Source organism: Artibeus jamaicensis, unplaced genomic scaffold, assembly GCF_021234435.1.
Source record: "Artibeus jamaicensis isolate MK-2021 breed Jamaican fruit bat unplaced genomic scaffold, CSHL_Jam_final scaffold_461, whole genome shotgun sequence".
Taxonomy (NCBI): Eukaryota; Metazoa; Chordata; class Mammalia; order Chiroptera; family Phyllostomidae; genus Artibeus; species Artibeus jamaicensis.
In genome coordinates, this window is record NW_026522045.1 from 9,254,507 (window position 1) to 9,275,636 (window position 21,130).

Sequence of the window (21,130 nt, forward strand, 5' to 3'; positions counted from 1 at the left end):
TAAGATGTACCAAAGTTTTTTATCCACTCATCCACTGATGGACACTTGGGCTGCTTTGAAATCTTGGTTTTTGCAGATAATGCAGCAATGAACATAGCAATGCATATATTCTTTTGAATTCATGTTTCATATTTCTTCACATATATTCCTGTAACTGGAATTGCTGGGGTCATAAGGCAGTTCCATTTTCTATTTTTTGAGGTAACGGCATACTGCTTTCCACAGTGGCTTTACCAATCTTTACTCCCACCAACAAACAATACATAAAGGTTCCCTTTCCTCCACATCCTTGTCAACACTTGATGCTTGTTGATTTACTGGTGGTAGCCATTTTGACAGGTGTAAAGTGATATTTCAGTGTGGCTTTAATTTGCATTTCCCTATGATTACTGATGTTGAGCATCTTTTCACATGTCTATTTGCCATCTGTATGTCCTCTTTGGAGAAGTGTCTATTCAAGTCCTTTGTCCAATTTTTAATTGGATTTTCCTTTGGTGTTGAACTCTTTATAACCTCTTTTTAAATTTTGGATATTAACCCCTTATTAGAGGTATCATCGATGACTATGTTCTTCCATTCAGTAGGTTGTGTTTTCAATTTGTTGATAGGTTTTTTTTTTTTGCTGTGCAAAACCTTTTAAGTTTGATATAGTCCCATTTGTTTATTTTTTCTTTTGTTTTGCTTGCCCAAGGTGATATATCAGAAAAAATACTGCTATAAGAAATGTCCAAGATATTACTGTCTATGTTTTCTTCTAGGACTTTTATGGCTTTGCAACTTACTTTGAATTAAGTCTTTAATCCATTTTGAGTTTATTCTTGTGTATGTTGTAAAAAGGTGGTCTAGTTTCACTTTTTTCATGTATCTGTCCAATTTTCCCAACACCATTTATTGAAGTGACTGACTTTACTCCATTGTATGTTCTTGCCTCCTTTGTTGAATATTAATTGACCATAACGGCATGGGTTTATTTCTGGGCTCTCTATTCTGTTCCATTGATCTGTTCTTGTGCCAATACCATGCTATTTTGTAGTGGCCTCATAGTATACTTTGATACCAGGTAGTATGAAACCTCCATGTTCTTCTTTCTCAAGATTGCTGAAGCTGTTTGGTATCTTTGTGGTTCCAGAGAAATTTTTGTAATATTTTTTCTAGATCTGTGAGATATGCCTTTAGTATTTTAATAAGAATTGCTTTGAAGCTGCAGATTGCTTTGGTTAGGATGAACACTTTAATGATTTCAACTTTTCCTATGCATGAACATGGTATATACTTTCACTAATTTGTATCTTCCTCAATTTCTTCCTTCAGTATCTTAAAATTTTCTGAGTACATGTCTTTTCCCTCCTTGGTTAAATTTATTCCTGGGTACCTTATTTTTAGTTGCAATAGTAAATGGGATTGCTTTCTTAATTTCTCTTTCTTATAGTTTATATTGGTTTATAAAAATGCCACCAAATTCTGAATATTAATTTTGTATACTACTACTTCACCAAATTCATTTGTTAGTTCTAGTAGTTTTGGGTGGACTCAAGATTTTCCATATACAATATCATGTCATCAGTGAATAGTGACAGTTTCACTTCCTTTTTTCCAATTTGGATGCCTTTTACTCTTCTTGTCTGATTCCTATGGCTAGGACTTTCAGTACTATGTTGAATATGAGTGGTAAAAGTGGACATCTCTGTCTTTTTACTGATCTTAAGAAAAATACTTTTAGTTTTTTCCCATTGAATATGATGTTAGATGTAGGTTTGTCATATACAGTCTTTATTATGCTGAGGTATGACCCTCTATTTCCCCTCCACTGAGATTTTTTTTTTATCATAAGTGGGTGTTGGGTTTTATCAAATACTTTTCTACACCCACGACATGATCATGTGGTTTTTATCCTTCATTTTATTTATGTGATGTCACATTTTTAAAAGATTTTGTTTATTTATTTTTAGAGAAAGGGAGGGTGAGAAACATCAATGTGCAGCTTCCTCTCACATGCCCCCATCCAGGGACCCAGCCCCCAACCCAGGCATGTGCCCCTGACTGGGAATCAAACCAGCGACCCTCTGGTTCATAGGCAGGTGCTCAATCCACTGAACCACACCAGCCAGGGATATTTATGTGATGTGTCACATTTATTGATTTGTGGATATTTTACCACCCTTGAATCTCCAGAATACATCACACTTGATTATAGTGTGTGATCTTTTTAATGTACAGCATTGCTGGTTCTGGTTTGCTAATATTTTGTTGAGAATTTTTGCATCTATATTTGTCAGGAATATTTGCCTTTAATTTTTTTTGTTAGTGGTGTCTTTATCTGGTTTTGGAATTAGGATAATGCTGGCCTCAAGAAATGAACTTGGGAGTGTTTCCTCCTCTTGAATTGTTTGGAATAGTTTGGGAAGGATAGGTGTTGGTTCTTCTTTGAATGCTTGGTAAAATTCATCTGTGAAGCCCTCCAGTCCAGGACTTTGTTTGCTGGGGGATTTTTTATTACTGCCTTGATTTCATTAGTTGTAATTGTTCTTCTCAGATTCTCTGATTCTTCCTAACTCAGTTTTAGAAGATTGTATGTTTCTAGGAATTTATCCATTCAACCAGGTTGTCCAATTTGTTGGCATATAATTTTCATAGTATTTATTTACAGTCCTTTGTATTTCTGTGCTGTCAGTTATTTCTCTTTCATTTCTGATTTTATTTATTTGGGTCCTCTATTGATGGATCTGGTTAAAGGTTCATCAATGTTTTTTATAAAGAACCAGATCTTGGTTTCATTGACCTTTTGTGGTTTTTATTTATTTATTTTTTAGAGAGAGTAAGGGAAGTAGAAAGAGAGGGAGAGAAATATTAATTAATGTATGGTTGCCTCTTGCATGCCCCCTACTGGCAATCTGGCCTGCAACCCAGGCATGTGATCTGACTGACAATTGAACCAGGAACCCTTTGGTTCACAGGCCTTGTGCTCAGTCCACTGAGCCACACAAGCCAGGGCCTTTTTGTGGGTTTTTTTTTAGTCTCTGTGTCTATTATTTCTGCTCTAATCTTTAGTATTTCCATCCAACTTACTCTGGGCTTTGCTCTTTGTGTTTTTGCTAGTTTTTGTAGGTATAGGGATGGATTGGTTATTTGAGAGTTTTCTTCCTTCTTACAGTATTCCTGTAATGCTATGAACGTCCCCCTCAAGACTGCTTTTTCTGTGTCCTATAGATTTGGGGTTGTTGTGCGTTCATTTTCATTTCTCTCAAGTTAACCTTTGATTTCTCCCTTGATCTTATTGTTAATTCATTCATTGCTTAATAACATGTTATTTAGCCTCCATATTTTTTAATGTTTTTAGGTTTTTTACTGCAATTGATTTCTAGTTTCATACCATTGTGGCCAGAGAAGATGCTTGATATGATTTCAATCTTTTGAAATTATTAAATCTTGTTTTGTATCCTAAATGTGGCTTATCCTAGGGAATGTTATATGTGTACATGAAAAGAATGAATAATCTACTGCTTTGGGAGGAAACATTCTGTAACTATCAGTTAAATCCATCCAATCCAGTGTGTCATTTAAGGTCACTGTTGCCTTGTTCATTTTTTTTTGTCTGAAAGATCTATCTATTGATGTCAGTGGGATGTTAAAATATCTGGCTATGACTGGATCGCTGTCAGTCTCTCCCTTTATGTCCACCAAGATTTTCTTTACATATTTAGATGCTCCTATTTGAGTGCATATATATATTTATAAGGGTAATATCCTCTTGTTGGATCAATCCTTTTAGTTTTAAATAGTAACTTTCTTTGTCTCTGGTTATGGCCTTTGTTTTGAAGTGTATTTTGTCTGAAATAAGTATTGCTACTCCAGCTTTTTTTTAAAAATTTTCATTTGCATGGACTGTTTTTCCATCCCTTCCCTTTAAGTCTGTGTGTGTGTCTTTTCTTCTGAAGTGCGTCTCTTGTAGACAACATATATATGGGTCATGGTTTATTATCTATTCAGCTACCCTATATCTTTTGACTGGTGCATTTAATCCATTTACATTTTAAGGTTATTATTGATACGTACTCTTTTATTGTTATTATATTTTATACCTATGTTCCTCTCTCTATATATATATTTGGCTTTTTCTCCTCCTCCATTTCTTCCTCCTCCTCCTCCTCCTCTTCTTCTTCTTCTTCCTCCTCCTCCACCACCACCTCCCCTTCCTCCTCTTCCTCCTTCTCCTTCCCTTTCTTCTTTAAACATGTCCTTTAACATTTCTTGCAATACTGGTTTGGTGTTAATAAACTCCTGAACTTGTGTGACTTTTTCCTTTACCAGGTTAGGGAAGTTTTCATCCATTATTTCTTCTAACAGCTTCTCAATTCCTTGCTCAGTCTCTTCTCCCTCTGGTACCCTTATGATGAGGGTATTTTTACACTTGATGTTGCCCTAGAGCTCCCTTAGACTTTCCTCATATTTTAAGTTCTTTTTTTTTGATGTTCTGGTTGGGTGCTTACTGTTATCTTGTCCTCTGAATTGCTGATTCAGTCCTCTGCTTCATCCAACCTGATGCCGATTCCTTCTAGTGTATTATTCATTTTAGATATTGTATTCTTTATTTCTGACTGGTTCTTTTTTTGATGGTTTCTATGTCCTTTTTAATGTTTACTATCTCATTAAGTTCTCACTGAAATCCATTCTTCCCCCAAGGTACTTGAGCATCCTTACAACCATTGTTTTAGACTGCTTTTGGCCCTGACTGGTGTGGCTCAGTGGGTTGGGGATCATCCCACAAAGGTTGCCAGTTCAATTTCTGGTCAGGGCACATCCCTGGGTTTCAGGCCACATCCCTGGTTGGTGGTATGCTGGCCAGGTTCCCGGTTGGGATCATGCACATTAATGTTTCGCTCCCTCTTTTTTTTTTTTTTTCCCTCTTTCTTCTCTTTCTTCAACCCCCTTCCCACCATCATTCCCTCACCTTAGTTCATGTTCATGGGTCATACGTATAAGTTCTTTGGCTTCTACATTTCCAATACTATTCTTAACCTCCCCCCCATCTATTTTATATCTATCATTTATGTTTCATAGTCTCTGCACCTTTCCCCCATTCTCCTTCTGTCCTCTCCCCATTGATAATGCTCCAAGTGGTCTCTATTTCTGAGATTCTTTTCCTGCTTTAGTTGCTTGCTTAGTTCCTTTTTCTTTTTTTAGGTTTGGATGTTGATAGTTGTAAGTTTGTTGTTATTTTATTGTTCATAGCTTTGATCTTCTTTTTCTTCTTTCTTTCTTAAGGGACATTTCTTATATAAATGTCCCTTTGACATTATATATAATAAGGGCTCGGTGATGATGAAGTACTTTAACTTGACCTTATCTGGGAAGCACATTATCTGCCCTACCATTCTAAATGATAGCTTTGCTGGATAGAGTAATCTTGGATGTAGGTCCTTGCCTTTAATGATTTCAAATACTTCTTTCCATCCCCTTCTTGTCTGTAAGGTTTCTTTTGAGAAACCAGCTGATAGTCTTATGGGAACTCCTTTGCAGGTAACTGTCTTCTTTTCTCTTGCTGCTGTTAATATTCTGTCTTTGTCTTTAATCTTGGGTAATGTGATTATAATATGCCTTGGTGGGTACATCCTTGGGTCCAAACTCTCTAAACTTCCTGGATTTTCTGGAAGTCTATTTCCTCTGCCATATTAGGAAAGTTCTCCTTCATTACTTTTTCAAATGAATTTTCATTTTCTTGCTCTTCTTCTTCTCCTTCTGGCACCCCTATGATTTGGATGTTGGAATATTTAAAGTTGTCCCAGAAATTTGTAAGCTTCTTCTCACTTTTTTGAATTCTTGTTTCTTCATTTTGTTCTGGTTGAATGTTTATTTCTTCCTTCTGCTCCAAATCATTGCATTGAGTCCCAGTTTCCTTCCCTTCACTGTTGGTTCCCTGTACATTTTTCTTTATTTCACTTTTCATAGCCTCCTCTATGTTGTGACCATACTCAACCATTTCTGTAAGTATCCTGATTACCACTGTTTTCAACTCTGCATCTGATAGATTGGCTGTCTCTTCATTGCTTAGATGTATTTTATCTGAAGCTTTGACCTGTTCTTTCATTTGGGCCATATTTTTTTGTCTTGGCACACCTGTTACATAGTAAGAGGTGGAGCCTTAGGTATTTTCTGGGGTGGGGCAACCCCTGTCACTGTGTTGTGGTGCTGTATGTGAAGGAAGGGTCCCTCTCACTCTCTTTCACTTTCTCTTAAAAAAATAAAACCTTTAAAAAATAAACTCTATCTGGAATCCTTGTTGATTCTATTTCATTTAATTATTTTTCTGTAGATTTGTTTTCATTCTTTTATTTGGAGCATATTTCTCTGTCTATTTTGTCTCTGTGTATTAAATAGATCTTCTATGACTCATAAACTTGCTATGATGGCTTTATGATGTAGGTGCTTTTTGGGGCATAATAGTGCAATCATCCAGATCATCTGAGCTCAGTGCTCCAGGAATGTTTCTTGTGTGTTGTGTGCCCCCTCCTGTTATAGTTGAGCCTTGAATGCTGTTGGCCATTTCATGGATGGAGTTGACCCTTTAGGCTGGTTGACTGTTAGCATAAATCTCGATCACTGTGTATGAGTCACTATGCATAGACTGCCCCCTGAGATGTACTTATTCTCAGCAGATTCTGGTGCCTGCTGGAATTCCCCTTTGCGTGTGCTCCTTGTGTGGCTAATTTTGTTGAGCTTGGGTGTGGTCTAAAGTCCCCTAATGGTTGTGTTGTTTCTGGGTCCACTTCAGCAGAGTTCAGGTACAGGTCGATGTTAGATATTCTGTGTAACTAGCCTTGGGCTACCTATCTGGAGCTGTCATGCTATTTAATGTTTTTGGCTATGTCTGCTGGTCCTTGGTGTGCCTGTGAGGGGCCAATCTGTGTACAAGGGTCAGCTTCTTCCAGCTTAGATCTGGGGGCAGGTCGGTACAAGGTCTGAAGTTCTCTGAAGTCCACCTCCACCTGTCAGCTACTCTACCTCCTCCTAAAGTTGCCTGGTCTTCCACCAGAGACTTATGTGGAAAGGCTGTAGAATGAGCCCAGGCTGCCATGACCCACAGACCCTTCAACAGGTAATGAGCTCAGTAGGTCAGGGCGACTGGGATCAGAAGGATGGGGCTAGTTGATTTCCTACTGGGGTACACATGATCAGACAATCAATAAGGGGAAAGTCAATCCTACTCCAGAGCTATGCCAGTCAGTCTCTGCCATTCCTCAACTCTGGCTCCTTCAGGAGGAGTATGCTGCAGGTTCAGGTTGGGTGCAGCCAGCCATCCTCTCTGCAGGAGGAAGCTCAGCAGGGTGGAGCCAGTGGAATTGTGGAGGACATATCAAAAGAGTCTCCCATTGGTAGTGGTGTAGGAAGGGGCCAAGCACTTCATCTCAGTCCCAGATAATAGCTTTCAAGGGAGACACACTCCGAATGTCCCAGCTCCAAGCAACACTACCTCCCTCTATCCTTCCCCAACTCCCAGCCATAGAACTGAGTTCCACAGGATGAGGTCACAGAGACTTGGGAGGGCAGATCCAAACCATTTCTCATTGAGGGTGGTGCCAGTAAGCCTGTGTGTGTGTGTGTGTGTGTGTGTGTGTGTGTGTGTGTGTGTGTGTATGTGTGTGTGTGTGTAGGGGGTCAGGCACTTCTTCCCTTTTCTGGGCAAGAGCACCTGAGGTAGACTTGCACCAAAAGGTCCCAGCTTTGAGCAGCTCTCTGATCCCCCCTCCCCCTGCCCCAAGACTAAGCTCAGAAGGGCAGGGCCCCCAGCTGCTGGAAAGGCAGGTCAGATGAATCCTGTTGGGGAAATATCATGGACTGAGCTCACAGGAGAGTTAGGAATGATCCCCACCCCATGATGTAGCCACATGACCTAGCACCCACCCATCTGATTCCCAGACAAAAAGCCTCTTACAGAGACGTGCTCCAAAAGTCTCAGCTCTGCCAGGCACTCTTATCCACCTGCATTACTGAACTCAGGAGGATGGGACCACAGGGAGTGGAAGGGCAAGACATGCAATTCAACAGGTGGAGGGAAGGACACTGGCTTTGCACTCAAGGTGGGTCGGAACAGTCTCCTTTCCAAAGCTACACAATTCACTGTCTGACTCTCTGCCAAGAGTTTCTCCAGATCAAGAGTGCCCCAAAAGTTCCTGCTGGGTACAACCAGCAGACCACTGTGCAGGACCTGAGCACCATAGAGTGGTGCTGCCAGTAGTTGGGCACTGCACTCCCAGGCTGGTGCTGTAACAGCAGGAATATTCAACCTGGGAAGGTGGCGTCTGGGTGTCTAGCAGATTCTCTTCTCTCCCAGGTTACTGAATCCCCACTGATTTTTACTACCAGGTACTGTTCAGACTCTTCTACTTGTCTCTGTTGCTCTGGGTTGGGGATTCCTACATGGGGTTCACACTCCATGCTCCTGGTGGGGGAGGAAGTTTTGCAGCCGAGATATTCCTCCAACTAAACTACTGCACATGTGTGCAGGGGCTAGCCCTTTCCACATCTCTGCCTTTGTCACCAGTCTCTGTGTAGCTTCTTCTGCAAATCCTTGGTTATAATATTTCAGTTCAGCTAGGCTTCAGTTGGTTTTTCAAGTTGAGTGCTCTATACTTTAGCTGTAAATATGGTTTGGCACTGGAAGCAAGTGAGTGTACCTTCCACCTACTGTTCAGTCACCTTGGAATCCATACCTACATTCTTAATTTTTTTAAGGAACTGTCTTAAATGGTTAAGAGTATATAGTTGAAAGGCCAATGAACATGGGATCAGTTATATATTTTTTTCCTGTCCCTCACTGATTGTGTGACCTTGGGCAAGTTACTTAACCTCTCTATGTGTCAGCTTTCTCACTTACAAAATGGAGATAACACTACACAGGGTTATGGTAAGGAATAAGTTAGATAATGTAGGTAAAGTATCTATGTAAAAATATTAAATGCTGAATAAACATTAAGAGTTGTGTTGTAGTCATTCAGTTATTCATTCAACAATTATTTATTTACTATATGTCCAGCACCATGTTAGGAAGATATGAAGTACAAAATATGAGCCTTGTTCTTGAGATGCTTAGAATTACTTGAAGAGATAAAACTAGCATAACATTGTATAATTACAGAATAATACAATTAAATATAAATGTTATTAAAAAGATAAAATAAATTACAGTATTTAGGGGAAGGCTTTAACTCAGCCCCAGTGTACTGGCTTGTTGACTAGCATTAAAAAATATGTGGGGAAAGAAATCTCTCAAATTGCTCATACTAAGCCTTCAGAGGTCTAGTTTTGATGCTGCGTGCCAGATGTAAATTGATACAGAGGGGAAAAAACTCCTGTTTTTACTTCTAAAAATTAGGACAGGATGGGGGGTATGTGTTTGAGAGGTGAACATATGTGAATAAACATTATATAGCCCATAATTGGTTCTTGATAATTAACATTACAATGTTTTCATTGGCAAAAAACGGATATTTTTCACTTAATGAATCAAGCCATACAAGTAATTTATTTTCACCTTGTTAAACCAGAACTCAAACACTGGAAAAAGGTTGCAAATGTATTTTGATGTATATTGTACTTTTTTCTTTGCAGGGTCACTATGGCAACTGCATCTTCTCAAGTTCTGATTCCAGACATCAATTTTAATGATGCCTTTGAAAACTTTGCTTTAGACTTTTCCAGAGAAAAGAAATTGCTGGAGGGGCTAGATTATTTAACAGGTGTGAAAATATTGTGTGTCTTTTCCTGTTTTAATTCTTTTCTTTTCTTGTGTTTATACTTTGAAATAATATGAAAAGGCTAATATTTATAATTAAAATGCTTTTATAACCTATCAAATGATACATGTATCTTTTTTATTTTTTTAAGATTTTATTAATTTATTTTTAGAGAGAGGGGGAGTGAGGGGGAAAGCAAGGGAGAGAAACATCAATATGTGGTTGCCTTTTACATGGCCTACACTGGGAACCTGGCCTGCAACCCAGGCATGTGCCCTTGACTGGGAATCTAACCTGTGACCTTTTGATTCACAGACTGGCTCTCAGTCCACTGAGCCATACCAGCCAGGGATGATACATGTATTTGTTTAGATAGAACACATTTTAGTTCATGTAACAGAAAAGAAAGATAGTTTGTCAAATATTTCTGGGCACAAAGTAAGTATACCACTCATACTTAAAGGTAAAAAAACAAGAAGTTGCTGATGGATTTCTCCTTATGAGCCTGTCAGTAATATACTGTTATTTGTTATGGGGATATAACTCAGGTGACACTTATAGAATATTAGAGAGTGCCCCACATAGGTACAGATACCACTCAAATGGTTTTGAGGAAACTTAAGAATTAGCAGATTGAAAAGAAAAATGTAAGAAATATCTGACTTGCATATAGTTTTATAAAATAAGGGAATACAATCAGCCTTTTGAAAATGCTGACTGACTATGTTCAGGATTATCTGAATTATTATTTTACAAGGAAAATACACACATATAATAACTTTGTATTTATATTTAGTTTGTTAATATATTAAAATAACTGTCACTTATTGAACATCTACGCATGCCAGGCATTGTATATTAATTTTATATCATGAGTCCTTACAACAAATCTATGATGTAATTATCATCCCTATTTTACAGATGGGGAAGCACATAGTATTTTGCACTTGGCTATACTGCCAAACTTATTCTGACATAAAAAGGAATAGGTTGAAGGTCATGTAATAAAAAAACTGTATGATCATTTTTGTTTAATATTTACATGTATTTGTGCAGACAGAGTAGATAATTGGTCATTCATCTCAATGACTTAAGCTTATATCTTTCCCTAAAATATCTTTATCAATGAAGCAAAAGTGAGTTGAGGGAACTTGAGCTCTTAGCTCTTTGCTTCAGGTTGTATTATGTGCAATCTAAAACTGTTCGTTAAAATCTCTCCACAACATGTTGGGTTGGGCAGTATGAGTAATGATTGTAAAATTCCAGAACAGAGAATGTGCTTTCCTTACTTTCCTTTTCCCCTTTCCCTACAGCCCCAAACCCACCATCTATCCGAGAGGAACTCTGTACTGCCTCCCATGACACCATTACAGTCCACTGGATATCAGATGATGAATTCAGCATCAGCTCCTATGAGCTTCAGTACACCATATTCACTGGCCAGGCTAACTTCATCAGTAAGTCATGGTGTAGTTGGGGCCTGTGGCCAGAGATAAGGAAATGTAAGGAAGCAGTAAGCTGCTCAAGATTGGCCGGGGCGCCACGAGGCAAGTGTTTGTAAGACACGTTAGGTTGTTTAGAACAGTGTTTTGTAGACAGTGTAAGCTCCCCCAGGGCCCTGCAAAGGGCTTACTGAAGTGTTGCCCATCAGAAAGTTGTCTGTTTTCATGCAGGGAAGTCACTGGGGCCACTTCCATTTGTTTATATAATTCTTAGCCTTTCCTCAGTTAATCCTTGTCACCTCACTCTCCCAAGTCAGAACAAAACTCACAATTCATTGCTGGGTTGCTAAGTCACCATCGTTGCTGATTCTATACATGTGCTCATCTCTCTCCTTGACTCTTCTTCCACTTCATTATCATGGTAAAATACAGTAATTATGTTCAAAGATGACTTACTTCCTTTACCATATCCATTTGTATTAGTGAATATAGTGACAAGCCTCCTGTCTCTGTCACTTTCCCCTTTATCCCTTCTCCCTTTCCTCCAAGAAGTACACCAAATATAAAACTTTATCAGTGGGCCAAAAAAATTAAGGATGTTCGAAAAGGCGTCATTTAGCTCCCACATTATGGTTTCAGCTTCTGATGAATTGGAATAAGAACTTAACTCATTGATTGCCAAACAAGAGGGTTCAAGGTTCAAGTTCTCCTCTATTCACTGGGGAAAAATGGAAATGAAAGCAGAATTAAAGCTGGATTCAAGACTGAAAGTGATTCCCATCCTAAGTTTGCATCTGCATAGCTGAAAATTAGTATTTTCTTTTACCTGTGTGTTTGCAATTCTGTTTCTGACTTCATAAGCTTGCATGAGAGGAGTTGTGAAACCCTCGCAATAGGCTCCTTTTCCTGAACTGTGAGGATTCTGAGCCACATAGTGGGGTGGGGAGGTGAGAGGACTTTTGGGGTTAAACTCTCTAAGACACTTGCCTCATGCAGCTTCAACCTAAGCCACTTAGCCCAGGTAGCTGTGATCTTGGGTGTTCTTGGGTGTTTCTTCAGTTTCTAAAGTCACAAACTCTAAGGCCTTCCCAACATACTGTTCTACACTGTCTCTCTTGCTGGGGAAAGTCTTAGAACCAGCAACCGTGCTGCTTCTTCCTAATACGGGGAGAACAGCAGTCTCCTGGAGTTGAGAATAAGTCCAAGAAGTGGAAAAGACCTAAAGGCTGTCACCTCTATTTTCAAGTATATATAATTCTTTGTAAAGAAAAGCTTGAAGGATATCTTAATAGCAATAGGATTACAGCATTTTCAAATTCAAAGGAACAACCTTAGAAGTTGTTTAGTCTAATCTTCTGTTCTACCAGACACCCAGTAGATGATTATCTCGTCTCTTATTGAATATTTCCAGTCATGGATCACTCATTTCTAACAAAACAGCCCATTTAATTGTTGTGCAGCTGTAACTAATTGTCAGTGCTTCTTTATAAAAGGTTTCTTTCTCCTAGTAAATGACAAAATAATTTACATGTGTATAATGTTTTGCTATTTACAAACACACATCTCATTTAGTTCTCATGAGTTCTTAGCCTTATGAAATGATATTAATTCTATTTAATAGATGAAGAAACTGAGGCTCAAGTTTAGTGAGTTGCACAAGTTCACAAAGCTACAAACTAATGTAGTCAAGATTTGAATCCAAGCCTGTCAGACTTCAAGCCTAATGCTCCTTGTATTAAACAATAGCTACTAGTTAGTCCTCAGCCTGCTCTTTTATGCCTCACTAACAACCCTAATCAATCTTTCATATGACAGTTCTTCAGATAATTTTATGTAGTTCTTATGGCCCTTGTAATTTTCTCTTTTCTAGGTTAAACATTCTCAGTTCTTTAAATTGCTTCTCATATTTCAGACCCTTTACCATCCTAGTCTTCTTTTTATGAATATACTCCTATTTGTCAAAATGCTTTATAAAATGTGCTATGAAAAAAAGTGAATACACTCCAAAAGTAGTCTGACTGGTTCTGAGAATAGCTGGATTATTTGTCTTGCATATAGCTGATGCCCTACCTCTTGCTCAGAACCTTTTTTTTTTTTAAAGAGTAGCCACATTAACTACTGAATGTTGGCTGAGCATATGGTCAGCAGACATCCCTGTGAATTTCAAATCCTATCCTGTTCAATTGATTGTCTAAATGGAAATACAACAACTTGAATTCATCCCTATTACATTTAATCTAGTTAGCATTGATCCCTCATTCCAGCCTGCCAATATCCATTTGAATCAAGTTTCTGCCTTCTAATAGATTTACTTCTGCTCCCAGCCTGCCTTCCATGTCTTCTGATCATAGATAGAAAAGTGGAGTAGGAGTGGGACAACAGCAGACCATGAAGCAAAGTTTTGGATGGCAATGGGCAGATAAGCTGAAACTATTTTACTAGGAAAAAGTATTCACAAAGGTTCAAGGCTCCAGTCCTACCTGCCAGTCTGGCCTGCCACCCTTGTCTGAACCTCACTTCCAAGTGCTACTTTCCCTTGTTTTCTGCATTTTCTGTCTTTTCAAACCTTTTTATTTAGGTATGTTTGACATACAAAAAGTTATCCATCAACAGCTGCGTGGATAAAGAAAATGTGGTATATACACACAATGGAATATTATTTAGCCTTAAAAAAGAAGGAAACTCTGCCCCTTGGGACAGCATGAATGAGCCTGGATAGCCTTATGCTAAGTGGAATAAGGCAGACACATAAGGACAGATGCTATGATGTGGCTTATATGGGGAGTCTTAAAAATAGTCACACTCCACCTTTTTTAACTAGAAATTTTATTCTTATTGGTTAGAATTTTGTCAGGAGAAGTAGTTCCCGTTATTTTTTCAACTTTATTCCTTCATTTTTAACTTTATCGCCACCTCATCTAAGATATGGAATAGTCATAAGCCAGTTTTGTTTCAGACAATGTTGTTAGCTGAATAAGAATTCCAAGAGATGTTTGGATGATTGTCTTCTCCATTACTATACAGCTTTCCTTTGTTTAAAATTTGTGTTTTGTGTTATGAAAGCTTTGACTACAACCTGGCTAGGAAGTCTGTAACATACTGCCACAATGATGTAACTTCTATTTCCCCTCCTTTTTATTCTCATGGGAATGCTTTCCACCACACATTTACACTCAGGTTCATTCCATATTGTGATCTTTCCCCCTTTTTTATTTAAATATTTTTTCTTTTTAAAAAAGATTTTATTTATTTATATTTAGAGAGAGGGGGAGAGAGAAAGAGGGGGAGAGAGAAAGAGGGAGAGAGAAACATCAATTTGTGGTTGGCTCTTATGTACCCCCTACTAGTGTCCTGGCCTGCATCCCAGGCATGTGCCCTGACTGGGAATTGAACCAGTGACCTTTTGGTTTGCAGGCCCAAGCTCAATCCACTGAGCTACACTAGCCAGGGCTAATCTTTCCCCTTTGAACATGGTGTATAATTCCATTACCATAATTCAATCATAAATCCCATCTCACCAAGACTCAGTAATACCTAGAGGATCACATATTTACCTTTATGAAAGTTAGAAATTATTTCAAAATTACAGAAAAGTTGCAAGACTAGTGCAAAGAATTCCCAAATACTATTTATCCAGATTCACCCATTGTTACTATTTTTCCCCATTTCCTTTATCATTTGCTGGATTTCTCTATGCTTATCTTTTTTCTTGACTATTTGAAAGTAAATTGCATACATCATGGCCTTTCACTCCTAAATTCTTCATTGTTTTCTAAGATAAGGAAATTCTCTTAAATAACCACAATGCAGTTATCAACTTTAAGAGATTTAACATTGGTGCAATACTTTTATCTACCCCACCATTCATATTCTAGTCTTAACAGTTGACCCAAAAATATCTTTTATAACCTGTAAAGGACCCAATATTATCTTTTATAGTCTAGGATTAGGTATTACACTTAAATGTCATATTTCTAGCCTCCTTCAATCTGAACCATTTCCTCAGCTTTGTCTTTAATGATATCAACATTTTAAGTGCCTTTTCATTTTATTATAATATTCTTTATTTTTAGTTTGTTTGATATTTCCTCATGATTATATCCAGATGATGCTTTTATGACTGGAATATTACTGAAGAGATGTGTCCTCCTCAAAACATCACACCTGGAGGCACATGATATCCATTTTTCCTTGATTGGTGATGCTAACTTTTATCTCCTGGTCAAAGGTGTTGACTGATTTGTTCACTGTGTACTGTTTTCCTTTTCAAATAATAAGCAATTTGTGCTGTGATGCTTTAAAACCACGAAAATATCTTGCTTCCTCATCAAACCTGTCCCACTCCCACTCCTGTTTTAACATCAGTAATTCTTTCCTGATTGATCTTTACTCTGATGATTGCAAAACGATGATTTTCCAACTGAGCATCCCCTCCCACATTTACAAGCTGGCACTCTTCATTCTATACTGTAAGCAAAAGTCCCACCCTCCATTTTTTTATTTAATAATCTGCATATTTGTATGGACTCCTGAATTCTTTTTTGAATGGTGGATAATGCTTTACTGTCCTTACTTATTTTAGTACTCAGATTGCTTAGATTTAGCCAATGGAAGCCTTTTAAACTTACTCTTGGGTCCTTATATTGTCCCATCATTTTCTTGAGCACTTCCTTACTTTCCAGCATAACAAGAGATTCTAGGCCCATTTTGAACTTATCCTTCCTGGGTTTTAATAAGCCATTTTCCTAACAAATCCTGGTTTGTTTTAGGGAGAGAATGGTACTAGAGACCAAGACCTGGACACTAGAAATACACACATCCACCCATGTATGTATATACACACATAATACAGGGTGGGCAAAAGCAAGTTTATAGTTACTCATATGGAAAATAGTATAATAATTAATAAATAATAATACAAGATTAAACTGTTTCATGTACTTACAACTGTAAACCTACTTTGCCCACCCCTGTATATATACATATACTTAACATATGTGCATATATGTATATCCATACACGTACATTTATTTATTTATTTATTTATTTATTTATTTATTTATTTAGATAATGTCGTTTTCTTTCGGTACCTCCAATTCCAGTCCATCATCACAGGTTATTTCTTGCCTTTACCCATTTCATATTTATATGTTCCTATTTCAACAATGAGAACCCTGGCTCCCAACATTAATGCACGTACTCATTTGCTCACTCCCATAATATATCAACAATAGTTTCAGATTTTGCTTTGCCCATACCACTAGAAAAACAACCAATATTTCAATGCTTGTTTGCAATTCTCCTCCTGCCCCCATCCCTTTGTTTTGGATATTTTTCATTTGAAATGCAGTTGGGTTCATTTGTTTCAGTTTGCCTACAGTTTTAGTTCCTACTCTTTCCAGTCATATTGATTTCATTTTAATATTCAAATTTATAAGTATTTCCAAAAGGAAAAACTGTACAAAAAGGTATACTCAGAGAAATGTCATTCTCTCTTATATCTTTTAAATCCTATTCCTCTATCCCCGTCCTTTGTAGATGACAAACTTCATTATTTTCTGGCTTTTTCTTCCTTTTGTTATTGTTATTTTTATAGCTCCAGGCATATGTATGTATGCTTTCTTATTTCCCTTTCTTCCTTGAAAAAAGTTAGCTTATTATATATAAGCTCTTATAAAATTTGCTTTATTCAATTAACAATATACCCTGGAAATTATTGTATATCAGTTCACAGAGATCATCCTCATACTTTTTTACAGATGCATAACACTTCATTGTGAAGTCTTTTTTGTTTCATAGTTTTAGAAGTGTGTCCGAAAGATCACATATTTCCCTCTTTGTATTAAAATTCTATGTGCATTTTATGATTAATACTATGCATTGATACACAGACAGCCAAACCCTCAAACATTGTCCCTGGTTCTTATCTTTTATTGTCTTTTCCTAAGAATCACTGAGCATTTCCACCAATTATTCTTTTTCCTATAACATAACTGTTTGCCCTCCACTGTCCTTCTTTTTCTACTTTTAATTCAGAATTTTATACTTTTTTCCTCAAATTGATTATAAACCCTCCCAATCATATTGCTTTCAAAAAATTAATTTGTTTTTATTTTCAGCCTCACTTAAATCCTTTACTACATCTGTATGGATGTGACTGAATTTACTATTCATTTTCATTGCCCTTTCCTTTCCACCCTCTGATAGAATTGTGTTTAAAAGGCAGTAAACTGACTGAAAACAAGATAAGAGAAGAGAGAAGAAACATAGGTAATCCACAGATACCTATATACATGTACATCCAAATACATGTTTTTAATTATGTACATTTTTCTCTAAGTCAATGTTTATGGTCTAAAGAGTTTCAAAAGTAAAAATGTAGATCTCTGATCCTTTTCCCTACTTTGGAAGAAAGAAGATTCCAGACAATAGTGTGTTTCTGGGCCATCCAACCTCAAATAGCTGCTGGAATCAGAACCAGGAATTAACAAAACTGTAGTGTCAAGTGAAGAGATGATATTTTGCTTTGGTTATCATGTTACCTTCTTGGCGTCCCTATGCTACCTTGGAACCCAACTGGTCTTGGAAGTAAGAGTGAGGATTAGGTGAAAGAGTTGAGTCATAGCCCTGGAAGAGTTGTTAATTTACAGAGTCAGCAAAACATTGTTGTTCACCCTTTGACTTGTGATGTAGTGGAGAAAACACCAGACTAGGATTAAAATGAATGAGGTTTTACTCTCAGCACTGTCATCAGCTATCTGTGGCCTTGGGAAAGTCACTTTTCTTCTCTCCACTTGTCTCCCATTTGTGAAATGAGGGAAATATGTGTCTAGGTGTCCTTTTGGATTTGAGATTCAATGTTTCTATGCTCTGTACAGGACTGCTCTATCCATATGAGGCCAGACTCAGCTCTCAGAGAATTGCAACTTTGTGGAAAAAAATAATAAAAAAGATGATTCTGTGATTTTGTAGAGTAGTTTTTCCTATATTGTTTGGAAGAAAATTGAAGTAACCTAACTTTTGCTAGTGGTTGCAAGTTACCAGGCATGAACCTAGCTCCATGGGAGGAAGGAAGCAGAGGAGGTTCATATCACTATATTTTCTAGGAGTGAGAAGAAAACAAAATAAAATTTACTTTTGAGAGGTTTATGGTGAATTTTCAGTGTGCTTTTCATTTTATTTCTATTACTTGCTGGTTAATGTCCTTGTCTTTCTACATATTACAGGCCTGTATAATTCGGTGGATAGCTGGATGATTGTGCCCAACATTAAGCAGAACCATTACACAGTGCATGGACTCCAGAGTGGGACACGCTACATCTTCATTGTTAAAGCCATAAATCAAGCAGGCAGCCGGAACAGTGAACCTACCCGACTAAAAACAAACAGTATGTTACAGTGATTCTGAAAGGAGACATCAGAATCCCCCTTTGTGCTAGGGAATACAGTTAGCCTGAGCAGACATCCACAGCTGTGCAGGAGAGCAGAGGCCCAGGAAAGGGGGGCTTTACTGTTGTAGTTTGTGCTTTGGTTAAGGGGTTTGTTCCAAGGCCTTGGAATATATGTGGACACAAATATACATAAAACAGCTGGTGGCTTAGGAAGATGTTAATGAAAAGTTTTTCACTGCCCCCCACCCTCATGCTTGGGGGACAGTTGCATAAAAAATACTACAGACATGTAACACTTAGCAATGGGGAAACATTCTAAGAAATGAATCATTAGCTAATTTCATTGTTGGCTGAACATCATTGAGTATACTTATACAAACCCAGATGGTATAGCCTATTCTACACCTAGGCTATATGGTATACCATTGTCCTATATGTGTTTCATCATGGAATTAAACATTGTGATGTGGAACATGATTATATTTGTAATAATCTGGTAAAATCCTACTGCAGAGAAGCCATACCTGTTAGAAATGCTTTTGACTACAAGTGACAAAAAATTCAACTTAGCTTAACAAACAGTTATTTGTTAGTATCTTTAATGAAGTATTTTTTCTCTTTCTAACATAGCAAAGGGTTTGAAGGTAGGGCTATTGCAGCAGTTTTTTTTTTAAGATTTTATTTATTTATCTTTAGATGGGAAGGGAAGGAGAGAGGGAGAGAAACATCAGTGTATGGTTGCCTTTCATGCATCCCCTGCTGGGAACTGGCCTGCAGGGAATTGGCCTGCAATCCCAGTATGTGCCCTGACTGGGAATCGAACTGCGATTTTCTGGTTTGCAGGCCCGCACTCAATCCACTGAGCTACCCCAGCCAGGGCTATTGCAGCAGTTTTATGATGTAAACGATCCATGCTTCTTCCTTTTTTCTGTATTGGCTTTTTGCCACATGGTCACAGTATGACCACTGCAAACTCTAGATGTCATATTTTCTTTCAAGGTAGGAAGAAGGGAAAAAAGGATGGTATAATGATAAGTATTTCTTTTATCACGAAAACATGCATTTTTCCCAGAAGGTTCTCCCACCCTGTCTGACTTCCTCTTCCAACTACTTCCATCTTATTAGCCACCCGTAGCAGCAAGGGAGGCTAGGTGCTGGAGCATTTAGCTTTTCTGGCCTCTATAGTGAAAGTGGATAAGAGAGAAAAAGTAGGGGATAAATGTCGTATTCACCAACAATGTCTGCCACACATGAATTTTGTATAATACAGCCCTTGCAATACAGAACAATTGGTTCTTAGTAATTTGATTTTGTCATATTACTATAAGGAATTCTCTGTTGTGAATGATCCTGTCCAATAAATATTTTCTCTGATTATTGATGATATAATAGTCACTCTAATGAAGTTCCCTAATTACATTATTTACATCCCAATTGTAAGAGGGAAAAATTGTCCTGTTGCTGAGTTATTTTTGGCTTTTTTTGTGTCACCCAGCAGCAATTATTTCATCTATTTCCTCACTTTGCTCAACTCAAATACCTCTTCCCCTAAAATCCACCCAAATACCAAACCACCCAGTTAAATAAAAGCTAAGTACAGGACACAATTGAGACACTAAGAGTTCCCTTTCAATTTCATAATATATGAAGGAGGCAGCATATTCTTATTTTATTGAAAATGGTGGCTTCTGGCCTGCTTCTTTAATATAATCAAACATCGGCCAACTTGTACTGACCCAAGAATAATCATCATATTAGGGCTTCTCTGGTAGTGATGTTCCAGGAAGACAAAGAACTCTTAAATGCATCCTCATGCATTTTCTCTTTTCTACTTTTTTCAGGCCAACCCTTTAAACTGGATCCCAAAATGACTCACAAGAAGTTGAAAATCTCAAATGATGGATTGCAGATGGAGAAAGATGAAAGCTCTCTGAAGAAAAGCCATACCCCAGAGAGATTTAGTGGCACGGGGTGCTATGGGGCAGCAGGAAATATATTCATTGACAGTGGTTGCCACTACTGGGAGGTGGTCATGGGTTCCTCAACATGGTGAGTAGATCTCACTTCTCTTTTCACATCTCTCCCCTGTTGCTAGGTTCCTGGGAGATCCATTTCTATACCACAAACACAATACCAATAAGTCAAAGCTAAAAGATGTGATGAAAACCATTCCTAGAAGAATGTGCCAGCCTTTAAAAATAAAATCATGGGAAATATACTGAGCTAGGAGTTGGAAATTGCTACACCACTGTAATTACTAACTCTTTTCCCCATTCTTTAATTGTTATTCAGTTACAGCTTTCCCCATTCTTCCCCCAATAGCTCTCCTCTGCCTCCCATATATCCCCCACTCCCAGAGATAATCCCCACTACATTGTTCCTGTCCGTGGGTCCTTTGTACACGTTCCTTACTGGACCCATTCCCCTCTTTCCCTCATTATCTCTACCCTATTCCCTCTGGTCATTGTCAGTTTGTTCTTTATTTCCCTACCTCTGATTCTTTTCTGCTTTTTCGTTTGTTTTGTTGATTATGTTGCACTTGTAGGTAAGATGATATGGTATTTGT

General features: G+C 37.8%; 1 protein-coding gene across 4 annotated transcripts in view; it reads left to right on the forward strand.

Moving 5' to 3' along the window:
- Nucleotides 1–21,130, forward strand: part of MID2 (midline 2) — a 161,102-nt gene that overhangs the window by 127,113 nt on the left and 12,859 nt on the right. For 2 of the 4 annotated variants that reach the window (XM_037167111.2, XM_037167112.2), the window contains exons 6-9: nucleotides 9,607–9,734; nucleotides 11,045–11,278; nucleotides 18,400–18,561; nucleotides 20,406–20,613. In XM_037167111.2, coding sequence (XP_037023006.1) covers nucleotides 9,607–9,734; nucleotides 11,045–11,278; nucleotides 18,400–18,561; nucleotides 20,406–20,613 — 732 coding nt within the window. The remainder of the gene's footprint in view (nucleotides 1–9,606; nucleotides 9,735–11,044; nucleotides 11,279–18,399; nucleotides 18,562–20,405; nucleotides 20,614–21,130) is intronic. The other 2 variants (XM_037167115.2, XM_053657522.1) reach the window with 2 other exon arrangements.